Genomic DNA, 13,313 nt, shown 5'->3' on the forward strand with positions numbered 1-13,313 from the left:
GGTGCATTATCGTGATGCAAAAACCAAGAGTTGTTGGCCCATAATTCTGGTCTTTTTAGACGAATTGCTTCACGCAAACGACGCATAACGCTCAAATAATATTCCTTATTAACAGTTTGGCCGGGTGGAAGGAATTCATAGTGCACCACACCACGAAAATCGAAGAAAACTGTCATCATGACCTTGATTTTTGAACGACTTTGACGTGCTCTTTTCGGTCTGGCCTCGCCTTTAGCACGATATTCGCTTGATTGGTCGGTTGTTTCAGGGTCGTAAGCATAAATCCAAGTCTCATCTCCCGTAATCATGCATTTGAGCTTGTCCTGATAGTCAGAAAGCATTGTTTCACACACATCAACGCGGCGACTTTTTTGCAAGAAATTGAGCGTTTTCGGTACCAAACGAGATTTGACTTTTCGTAGGCCCAAATGGTCTTTCAAAATTGTTTTCACAGATCCTTCTAATATTCCGATCATATCAGTAAGGTCTCTAACAGTCAACCGACGATTTTCGAGCACTAATTCCTTCACTTTATTGACGTGTTGGTCATCTGTTGACGTCGATGGTCGTCCGGAGCGCTCCAAGTCATCAACACGTTCTCGACCCTCTTTGAAGTCTTTGTACCACTTATAAACATTTTTCTGCGACATTGTAGAATCACCAAAGGCCTTCCGCAACATCCTCAACGTTTCCGCAGCCGAAATTTCATTCCGCAAACAAAATTTGATGGCACTTCTTTGCTCAATTAAATCAGACATTGTAAAAATCGAAACATGCACTCTTGGTCGTTTGGTAAACACAAGCGTAAATATATTACTGATGATGACATTGACATGAAATTTGTCCCAGATGTCATTCGCAGTCCTACCAACTCAAGAAAAAAAGAACTAGCCCGAAATGTTAAGCCCGCGAAGTTTAAATTGAAAATTCACCTTACTTTTTGCCCACAGTAGTACGTCAAAAAAGATGACAAAAGCAAAATTCCCAGTGAAATCAAGCTTAACCTCGAAGACACAGATTTCCATATTTATATCACGGACGATACAGTAAAGTGCTTCGTATACGGCAATGTCGGCCATTTAGCCAAGAAATGCCCAAACGTTATCTCACACACACAACACGCTAGCCATGACGACAACACGCTCTCCGAAACTCTCTCCTGTCGAGCCAGCTACTCCCGTTCCAACCAATGTTTACAAACAACAACACTTCGCCAAGCGCGCGCTGTTGGACTCTACAAGCGATTCTTCCTCGTTCACGAGCGACAAATCAAAAGTAGTAAACAGACCAAAAAAGGTTATTAAGAGACTAAAAGTCGAACCCACAGCAGATGCACCAGATATCCAAAAAGTACATGAAGAGTTTGACAAAGGCCTTGAAAGCTGCCGAACTCACTTTGATTCTTCTGACACAGAGTTTAGCTTTAAGTTCGATCAATTGATCAGCTTTATTAAGGACACATATAAGTGTGCAAGAATAATAGATGTAGTATCGACATTCCCTGCCGAAAAAGACGAAATTATTCAAGCACTCGATATCATCTATCCACATGTCAGTGGTTCCGTGACGAAGTCAAGAATAACACGCATCAAAACAAAAATAAACAAAACTAGCTCTATCTTAAATGAAATTTCTGTTTTTGAAGTGCCTAGTGATGAAGAAACGTCTGCTACTGAGTCTGAGCATGAATAACTTTTGCTCTGCTCTGTTTGTTTATATTTCTTCTCTTAGTTTCCGTTCTCAAATATCTTCATTCCTCTCCTCTTTACAAAAATGGCTACATACACAAGCAAGCTCAAAATTCTATTCTGGAATGCACTGAGCATCAATCAAAGAAAAGGTGATACTCCCACCCTATTAAATAACGTTGATATCTTTATCTGTGTCGAGTCATGGCTACAAGGAAACAATAGCTTCAATATTTCTGGCTTTAAGTCATATAAAAAAAGCAGACAACATTCTCGCGGTGGTGGTATTTTGTATTTAGTGCGTAATAACATTCAGTGTGAAGTGATAGAAGATGTTAATACTAATATTGAAAATCTCGAAATATTAGCCATTAAAGTTAAGTGTACATCTCCGCACTTAAATATAGTAACGTGCTACAGAGTTCCCAAGCCTGGCCACTCAAACACGCAAAGTGAATGGAACGAGATAGTAAATTTCACCGATCTGAATCCAAACACTTTACTGTTTGGCAACTTCAACGCACACAACGTGAGATGGAACTGCGAGAAAACCGACTCAAATGGTGAGAGATTTGAACAAGCTATAGACTCGAAAAATTTGTTCTTGCACAACTCTGACTCCAAAACGCATCTTGAAAAACGCAGCGGCAAGTTGTCAAACTTAGATCTAGCATTATCCACTATGTGCATAGCAGACAACATTGAGGTCAAAGTATTCGACGAAACACTCGGCTCAGACCACTTCCCCATACTTTTGTGCATCGATGTAAATAAAGTTACTTATGAAAAAAAGACATTTAAACTATGTTCCAAGAAAACTGACTGGAGTGTATTTGAGAGGCACATAAACGGAAGATACCACGCCTTTTTAACAATTGATTATGAAAATAAAACGCCTTCTCAAAAATATGACTTTTTCATCCAAGTTGTTAGTGAAACGGTCGAAAGTGCCACTCCACGCAAAAAGTGTTTTCGTAAGTACAAAAAAAGTAATCCTGTGCCGTGGTGGGACCAAGAATGTGACAGAATAAAGAGACTACGACGTGTTGCGTTCAAGAAGTGGAGGTTTACAAATCTTCAAAGTGATTTGATTATCTATGAAAAGTGTTGCGCCATAGCTAAAAGAACTTTTGCAAAAAAAAAAGAGAAAGTTTTAGAAAATTCGCGGAATAAATCGACTTCCGTATAAATTCCGTTCAAAAATAAGTGGGTAAAAGTTAGCAATACTAATGATATTAATAATGATGATTTTGAAAAAGTTAAAATTGAATGTTTAGAAAAAATTGCTCCTCCCTGGGCTTGCACAGATCCTGAATGGCTACCTAATTGTAAAAATAATGACTTTTTCGATAACATTTTTAACTTTTCTGAATTTAACATAGCCTTAGAATCATGTAAAAAGAAATCCTCCCCCGGACAGGATGGTATAGACTATCAAACTATACACAATATCCCAATTAGATTTCAACTCTTATTACTAGACATATTTAACGAAATGTATACAAAAAGTGACTACCCGCTCGCCTGGAAAGAATCCTTTTTGCACTTGATCCCTACATCTGAAGGTAAAAAAGCTCGTCCTATTGCTCTAACCTCGTGCATGTGTAAACTCTTCGAAACACTTGTTAAGAACAGACTTCAGTACTGGGCAGAGTGCAAAAAGCTCCTGCCTCAAAATCAAGCCGGCTTTCGCAAAGGTAGGTCTTGTGCGGATAATCTTACACACCTCATGTTAGAAGTTGATAGTGCGCTGAAGTGCAAACAAGAGGTTCTTGCAGTGTTTTTGGATGTAACTGGTGCATTTAATTTTGTGAATAGTGACATTTTACTCGAAATCCTTGCAAAGTGTGAATGTTCCGCGCAACTAGTTAAATTTATTAAATTTCTCACGCACGATCGGCATGTAAATACTAATGTAGAAGGATATGAGCGTTTAAAAGTACACAAAGGTGTGTAACGGTCCTATTTATGAGCTGTTTATTAAATGACTGCAACTAGTCTAACGTATTTATCTGTTTAGTCAAAACAATACATTAAGCGGCGCTACCTCACTGTTTACGCGACTGTATACAAATAAGAGTCGAGTCAAAACAAATAGCGTGACGTCACAAATAATAGACATAGATATAATGATCCATAAAGTTGAGAAAATATGTTAATTATAGATAATTTGAATATAACAAAGTATCGATTATATAGATTTTAACATACAGATTCACAATATCTCATTCAATTATAAATTAATAATGAATATCAATATATAAAGTTAATTTATTTATTAACATATGAAATATTAGAAAAATATAAATAATTTATATGTAAAATGAATAAGGATAGAACATGAGTAAGAATTGGTTTCATTAATAACAGCTAAATAACAACTGTTATTAATAAATAAACAATTAATAATTTATTTAAACAATAAGCTATATATAGAACGAAAATATTAAGTTAATACTTGATAATGACAATTTTATGATTGAGAAATCTTAGATAATTAATCTAATAATCGCATATTAAGATTAGAAGAAAACCGTTACAAATATGAAAAATTAGTCATAATTCAAATGTTATTAATTAATTTAAATAATTAATTTTGGAAAATACTTCCAAAATTAATCAACTATAAAGTTATATGAAATTTTAATAATTTTCTATTGTAAATAATGTAATATCACGTTAATTAACTTTATTAGTTAATAACTTTTGACGACACTATTGGCGATAATTGTATATTGTATAAAATCAACAAATAACTAATTCTGTAAAATTTACATGTGTTAAAAACTTAATATTAATGGTTATTTACTTGTAAATTAAGAAAAATCATTTCTCAAAATTCGCGAATGTCTCTCGAATTTTCGATGAAATCTCTCCTGCAATAATAAGCGGGAAAATTTATGTATAAATAGGCCCACCTTTGCACAGGCTAGATTCATTCACTTCTAGCCTTGCAAGGTGAGCGCATGAGTCTGAATAAACTTGGATTAATACCTAAGTTCTTTCTCTCATTGTGATTAACTAAGCAAGACTAACCTTTCCTTATAATTTGAGCTCGACTTATAGAACATCTCGCGCTATAAGAAACTTGGGTCGAATTATATCCTATCAAAGAAAGACTTTAGCTCTGCTTATGGGACAATTCGCACCATAAGAAACTAGGGCATTGTCTGACTTTCCTCGATATATTGCAATTACTTATGTATATTTGATTTACTTATTTATTATATTTGATTCATTATCTGTTCTCTTGACAATTAGAGTAAAATCATCGGAAACAAATTCTTACTCATTAGCTAGTTTACGAGAGTTCGAATTATTTTATTTATAAGTGATACGAATATCACAGGTGTACCACAAGGTGCTGTTTTGAGCCCCTTACTTTACATTTTATATGTTAGTAACATAGCAAACAATATCCCAAAAAACGTTACTGTCTTACAATTTGCAGATGACATTTGTCAAATTATAAAAACCACTGAAAAACTTCCTCTTGCTAAATGTAAAAAGATTATTGAAAAAACCACAATGTCCATTTGTGAAGATCTGTATTACTTGGGACTTGACCTTGCAAAAGAAAAAACTGACTTTTTACATTTTAATAACAAAAAAATATTACCTGGTGAAACGGTCTTAAACTTGAACGGCATACAAATCAAGTCTAAAGAAACAGTGCGCTTTTTGGGTATATTGTTTGATTATAGATTAACCTTCAAGCAGCATGTAAATAAAGTGCAAACTAAGTGTCACCAAGCCTTAAACATAATAAAGTTTTTGAGAGGAACGTGGTGGGGAGCCGATCCTCAAATACTCATAACACTGTACAAAAGCTACGTCCGTTCAATCATAGAATATGGTAGTTTTATATACTTTCCCAATTGTAAGAGTCGTCTGCTCAAGCTCGAAAAAATACAGTTCAAGGCCATAAGACTAGCTCTGGGATACAGAATGTCCACACCTACCAACATTTTAATTGCAGAATCCAAACTCCTATTCTTGACTGTACGTGCGAAGCTCTTAGGCGGTCGCTACTTAACAAATGTACTAGTCAATAGAAGCTCCTACATGCACGGTTACATTGTATATCTCATTACACCAAAAAAGAGAAAAAGACTCATTATAGACTGTATTGATAAAGTTAATGAGATTATTGGTAATGTTATAACCCACGAAAATTTATGCTTTTACAAATATGATTATAGCATACTTACTACGTCGATACCGCTAAATACTAAACTTGGTAAACAGTTAAAAAAATGTGACAAACCAAATGTTGTGATTGATGAACTGATTCAAGAAAGTAGCGCATTGGCAGTATATACAGATGGCAGTAAAATTACAGGAAGCGGATTCGTTGGCTCTGCCGCAGTTTGCTTTTCTCCCAAAATAGAATTAACGAATAGTATAAACTGTAACTCATCTGTGTATACTGCTGAATGCCTCGCTCTTAGCTCAGCCTTAGATATTGCTATGTGCTCTCGTGATCGCAACGTATTCATTTTCTCTGACTCCCTTAGCGCATTACAGAGTCTAGAAAGTACTAGACTTGATCCTTACACTAATTACATAATATATGAAATTAAAAGAAAGTATAACCAGTTCAAAGTTGAAAAACCCAGTCTTGATATAAAATTCTTTTGGATTCCCTCGCACATTGGAGTCAGAGGAAATGAATACGTTGATGAATTAGCTAAAACTACTACGAAAAAATCCTTTGGTTGTATTAGTAACATACCACACACTGACTATTTTGAACTATTAAAAAACCAAGCATTTACGCGAACTTGCGAAATCGTAAAGGAACAAGGTATTAGCAAAGGTGTTAAATACTTTCAACGATACTACCAAGAAAAAGCTAAACCTTGGTTCCACAATAAAAACATTAGTCGTGAAGTCATAGTTACTACAAATCGCTGTAGATCAAGTCATTATAACTTAGCAGAATCACTGGCAAGTATAAAGGTTGTCAGTTCACCTCTCTGTCAATGCGGACAAGCGAATCAGAGCATTAATCACATACTTTGGGAATGCAACCTGTTCAGTCAACATCGCTGTGAATTCTTAAGAGAACTAGCTAAGTTAAATTTACACCCACCACTCGATATTGATCACATTATTGCAACTCCAAATGTACTAGCGTGTAAAAGTATGACTAACTTTCTCAAAAAGTGTAACTTAAAAGTTTAAAACGTTCAATATTATTTTGTAAAAATTTATTTTTAAGCAACAAAATGTTAAAACACTGATATATGTAACACTAATATAACCCGGGAAGGGTTCAATAAAGTGTATAAACAAAAAAAAAACCTTGTATTTCTACTTTAGTTGGCGTTTTTTTAAGCTTAAATTTATCATCGGAAAGCAGATTAATTGGTTTCGATGAAGTGCAAAGTAAGGGCTTCAGAATGCCATATTGGCAAGGAATACCCACGTCTATTTGTATTTCCGAATGTTTTATTGTTGTCGAGATTCTGTCTTCACATAATTGCATGTTATATGCTTAAAATTTTACTTTTTAAATTCATTTAATTCTTGTTCTTCTATGGCTGCACTAAGATTGCGGAGACGTTTATTAACGTTTTTGATTATCTAAGTTTCCGTCAATGAAATTTGTACTAATTTCCAAATATATGTATAAAAAGGTGTATTTTCATTTCTTCCTTTGTCATATCTCTCTCAAGTCTACATCAACATATTTTTGTCTCAAAGTTTAAAATTTCATTCATCAATTACTAAATCTTACATTTGGATATAACTTTGATATATCTCCATCAATTTTTCATCCTTTCTTTTCTCATTTCCATGTTCCTAATCGTAACTCCTGATATAATTTATAAAATTCGTTATTTTTTTGCTATCGTATTTGTTACCATTGAATTTCAAGATGAACAAGCGTTCGAGTTCGAAACATTCTGGTGGGTTGGATCCAGAAATCGTTTCAACCGATATGGACCGGAAAATGTTGGCAATGAAGGCTAAATTAATGAAAGCGCCAGCACCAAGCAAAACATCGTTTGGACCCAACATTTGTAGGAGATCTTCCAGCCAAGGAATGAAGACACCAAACATGCAATAGAAAACAAAAACAAGTGCACATACTCATTCACTGAACACACCATAAATAGCACAACTGAAACATTCACACCAGACTTACACACGAAACGTCCATCAAAAAGCATTCAGTCAAACATCAATCGCTCCAACAGCCACAGTTACACAGACTTGCAAACCAGTAATCCGACGTAAATCATTCACTCAAATCTCAGACAAAAAACAAGGACACATGAAAACAAAAGAGCAAACACAACCATCCACACTGATTCATACACAATTAACACAACGCGAACATACACACATTACACAACGACAAAGACACTCGCAAACATTTACCCCAGAATTGACATCAAGACTGATACCACCATCTACCATCTTATCAAGCAGTAAGTTTATCATGGATGCAAGTAAGTAAAGCTATTAACATCTATGAGCATATATTTTTTACCAGACATTTGATATTCAAACTTTCATAACCACAAGTATTATAAGTATAAGGGGTACATTTTTGTAAGCTTATAACATTATATTTATTCTTATACATTTGAATATTAAATATCTAAAAAATATATACTCTTAGGCTATTAAAGAGCTTGCACATATTTTTAAATATACTCATTTAAAACTATATTTGCTGGACTCATTGTTAGACAAGCCGCAAGGTGAAATGCAGAACCCGGCATTAATACAAATTTTAGAAAAAATTAAGTAAGTTAAATTGAACACATTAATATTTCATTCGAAATCAATATAAAGTATTATCAATTTATAGCGGAAATCTAGTACAAGTGAAAACTGAATTGCGGTATGTTCAATATTTAATAATTATTTTTTTTATTCCGATTGATGAAGAAACCATAAAAAAAATATCACTTTTTCATCACCAGATTTACCAATGAGCGTTTGACAGCCGTTGAAAACAGCCAAAAGTATATTTTCTGAACAATTAATTATTACATTCATGTTAATCTACTCATTACATATAATTTCTTATTCTTTATTATATCTTAGCGAGATCTTGAAGATATTGAGGAGGTCGAAGGCTCAGAACAGAACCTCTTTCAAAAGTAGACCTGGATGTCTTCCCTTTTATACACTGGATGAACTCAAAGCCTTCGATAAAGTAACTGATGAGATGTACGTCCATGTGGTGAGTTTTATTCACATACACTATTTGAAACAAGATATTATTTGCTACTATGGGATTTTTTGTCTAAATATTCCATCGTCATAGGTCAATTATTTGGCTTACGTTGGCGGATACAACTCAACCATGTCAGCGGCAAAATGCATGAAGGAAGGCTTTGAGTTCAACCAAGAGTTCTGCAATAAGATGACCTGGCATGGGGTAAGTTCCAGAAACATTTTTGCCCTGAAAGATACTCGATTTGCATCTGCGTGCGAAGGTAACAGTTTTCTCTTAAAAAATCTATTATTAGATGTTTACGATATAATTGAATCCTTATTTTAATAGACTTTAAAAGAAAGGACAATATGATTTAATAACAATCTTTTTTTTTATTGAAACTTTAAACTTATACAAGCCTATTTCGCTATAGAAAAGGATCATTAACATATATACATAGTTTAGCATTATATTTTCAAATTACAATTCTTTAAGAACGTAAGAATATATTTATACGCTTCGATATTTGGTTTTACGATGAGTGACTCGATACATAGCGGTAGTTGAAGTTTTAATTTGAATAATCCGTTTAGAAGTAATGTTCTTTGAATATCATAAAGACAACATTGCTATACTACTTGATTTATATCTTCAGATACTTTGCCACATTTGCAAAGTGGGCTATTAACAACGTTGATTTTTGCGAGTGGCTCAGCCATGTAATAGTGATTAGCTCTTGCTCGATTAATTGATACAATTAAATCTCTAGGTAGTTTGTTCTTTAAAAACCAGGGTCTCTATGTTTTTTTATAATACAATTAAAAGTATTTGGTACCTTTAATAGTGCTTAGTGCTTTAATAGTATTATCTGTTGTTTCAATCGCTCCTTTGTGAATACAATAATATAGATCGGAAAAAGGAATCTTATTAATTTGTGGACATTTTTTTCGGTAGCTTTTTTAGCAAGAGCATCAACCATCTCATCACCAGAAATGCCTGAGTGTGCTGGAATCCAGTAAAATTTTAACTTAGAGAAGGGATATTTCATTTTAAATATTTCATATTTCCGTTTAATTTGAAGTAAATAACAGTTCATTTTGGTGTCACCGTTCACGGAAGTTACAGATTGCAACGCACTTGTAAATATTAAATTTAAATATAATGGTATTTATTTAAGTGATTACATACTTGAGGTTTAAGAATCCACAAACAAAAAAGTCAATGTCAAAATCTTAACAATGAACATTTCGGTATTTATTCACTGATAGAGCAAATGGAACATAAATCAATAAATTCTTCTATAAGATTAACATTTAATTCTATTCCTCTAAATCCCGCAATATCATTAATCCAATCCGATCATTATGTTATTCATATACGGTAATATTACATCCGCCACACACCTTTTCCTCACATACTCATCACATTTCTCATATTTACATTAAATTATTTTCGCACTCTCATTCATTCCACACTCACACCACTCACTCCGCTACACTCCACAAACTAAGTCCAATACGCAATTCATTATAAAATTCAATAGTTCGTCATGCAAGTCATATATTATAAAAGAATATCGGTTATTCCGACTCTCGTAGAGTTTATGTTTTACAAACTAAATGAAATACGCGATGCAGCTATAGAACTTCATCACTCGTTACACTATTTATATTACAAGTAATATCAGTCAATTTATGATTTCGATTTATTTTATTTCGTGCGAACGGCCCTTTCGCTTCTAGTTCAGTATTTTGAAATTTAAATAGTTCGAAACTTCAATGGTTTGTATTTAAGGCGACTCACGCTAAATCAGGTTACTTTATTTGTTCAATTTGTTGAATCCCCACCAACAGCGATCGGGGAGAAATTCTTCTTCCATGGTGACACATGCTCCACCGTCCATTTATCTCATTAATCCAAATTAATGCAACAAACACTATCTCAGGACCACCCGTCTTCTTCCACTATGGAACCAGTACGGAGCCCTCTTTAGCTGTTGTCGATTCGGCGGCGAGAAACGGAGTCCCGTACGGTCTACCGTCCGAGCTACTCGCTAGCGAGCCTCGGCATGAAGTTGTTCGCAGACCGCGTCGAGCGAGCCATCGATCGCACTTCGAGCGAGATCATTCAACTGATTTTATCGATTCGTCACACACTCCGCGAATCTGCAAAAATAAGAATATTAGACTCATTACTGCAATAACCATAGCAATATCCATATAGCGCTATTTAGGGCAATAGCTTCAGCTGTGTATATAGACGCGTTTTGGTTAATGCTCTTGCTTATTTGTAAGTCTATGATCGGAGCTGTGCAAGCAACGCCAACATTTATTGAGCGGAGATTTACTCCTATCTGTATAGATGGGGAAGCTGCCACATTTGCTTACGAAGGCGTTCAGGGTTTGATTATGATCGTTAGAATTTTTTAGTTTAGTACCAAGTTCAAAGTTGACTGGAAGGTTATATATGTTTGCAGTATATTCAAAGTTGAAAAGAATAGATTCGTGGATGTCCGGTGATTCGGTGAGCTTATCTATATTTATAATACAATCGATAACACAGGCCGACAAAATTCTCATCCAGAAATAGGACCTTGTGTACCCGAAGGACTTTGGTGCGCTGAATGCGAATCTGACCTCAAAATTAACCCTATACGTCACGTTTTTGATATATTCTAACCTAAAAGTGAAAAAACACTGTTTTTGCTATATTCAAGGTTATGTGACACCGTGAATAATTTTCTTTTCAAAAACGGGTAATAATAGAAGCACTCGTTTAAAATTCATTTTTCAGATTCAAGATAGCTTTTTTTCATCGAGATGTCACTGATTGAGGTTAAATACTTTCGGACTTTGTAACAACATTAAAACAGCCTATACAGGATGTCCCATTTTAAAGGAACCACCCCGAAATTTTCGACGGTTGACGTTGTACAAAAAAAATGTTCAGACAATAGTTGTTTCGGACAATGGGGGCAACCTTTCTGCGAAATCCGATTTGACCTTGAGATTATTTTCAAGGTCATTTGAAGGTCAAAGTCATTTTTTGAATAGGAACCAATATTTTTGATCCCGGATTCGGAAAGAGCGGAAAATTCTACGTTTAGATAACGTATTATGTGTGGGGTGCGGTTAACCCCCCCCCTCGCCTAAGGTCATGTAGGGGTCAGATTTATGATTTTCTTCATCTATGCACAGGGATGATCGGGCAAGAATAAGGTTAATTGTAATAACCCAATAACCCAAATAACCCAATAATCCAAATAACCCAATAACCCAATAACCCCAATATCCCACAAAAATTATAGGGTCAAATAACAGTGACCTTGATCTTAAACTTCAGGATGATTTTCAAAGTCGACTTCGTGTATTCAAAGCCTTCATGAGAAGTGTCATTTTCCATTTTGTGGGATAACATGTTATTTCCATTCTTTTTTCCGATATAATTCCGGACAATCCTACAAAGTTTCAACTAAATTGTTTAATAACACTTCTTTAGTATTGTTTATGACAATAGTGAGTCGCGAACAGTCCTTCTTAGGATAGTTCAAGTATAATTTTCTTAGTTGACTTAAAAGGAGGGAATATGCCGGATTATTCGAGAAACGAAATTGTTGATATTCTGTTGTCTCTCGGGGCAAGTCAAGGCCGATATCGTGCTGCGGCAAGGTATTACCGCCAAAATTACCCGGGGAGGCTTCACTACCCGGACCACGTGAGAATCCGAATCATCGAGCAAAGAGAGAGACGTCGACCCCGAATACGCAGAAATCGTCGTCACATTATGATGCCGAACAACGATGATCCACGAATTCTCGTCGTTTTAGCAATGGTTGATTTGGATCATTATATCTCGTTGCGTGAAATTCAGAGACGTACTGCAATCCCAAGATCAACAGCCGCTAGATATTTGCGGCTGTACAGATTTCATCCGTATCACATAACTTTGACTCAAACTTTGATGCCAGATGATCTCCGCCGCAGACTCTAATTCTGAATAACTTTTAAATAAAAACTTTTAAATTTTGAAAATGTCTATTTAAAAAAGTCTTAGGGGTAGTTTGCAAGGGTTCCGAGTTAACTGGCTTTTTCTACATACCCGCAGTGATAATACCTTTGATAAAAAGCACCGTTGCTATTATAAATTTTAAGTAATCAAAAGTTATGATAAGTAAAGACGTAATAATCACGGAAACGAATTGTTAGGAAAATATACTAATTTTTATGTTTTTTTATAGCTAAATATGCATTAAACTTGCTTTTTTTCAATATTAATATCAACAATTGGTTCCTGTGTAATTGTAAAAGCGAAAAACTGAAAAAAATGAGTAAGTGGAAACCGACATTAATACGCCAAGCGCTTTTGCTTCGTTAGCGCGCAACGTTGGGAACTTCAAACTCAAGAAAAAACTACGCGCACGTAACATAGCATAGAGAAAGCGCGAG

At 34.8% G+C, this 13,313-nt stretch overlaps 1 protein-coding gene across 1 annotated transcript; it reads left to right on the top strand.

The window, feature by feature from the left end:
- Positions 1-1,773: 1,773 nt before the first annotated feature.
- LOC131671655 (uncharacterized) lies at positions 1,774-2,877 on the top strand. The gene has a single exon (XM_058948255.1). It carries the CDS (start codon positions 1,774-1,776, stop codon positions 2,875-2,877), a length of 1,104 nt encoding a protein of 367 aa, XP_058804238.1.
- The last annotated feature ends 10,436 nt before the right edge of the window (positions 2,878-13,313 follow it).

The sequence above is a fragment of the Phymastichus coffea genome, unplaced genomic scaffold (assembly GCF_024137745.1).
Source record: "Phymastichus coffea isolate CEN01 unplaced genomic scaffold, Cenicafe_Pcof_1.1 PCOF00131, whole genome shotgun sequence".
Classification (NCBI taxonomy): domain Eukaryota; kingdom Metazoa; phylum Arthropoda; class Insecta; order Hymenoptera; family Eulophidae; genus Phymastichus; species Phymastichus coffea.

Excerpts from the sequence above, each read along its gene's own strand:
- LOC131671655 (XM_058948255.1), top strand. The coding sequence starts at position 1,774 with ATGGCTACATACACAAGCAAGCTCAAAATTCTATTCTGGAATGCACTG.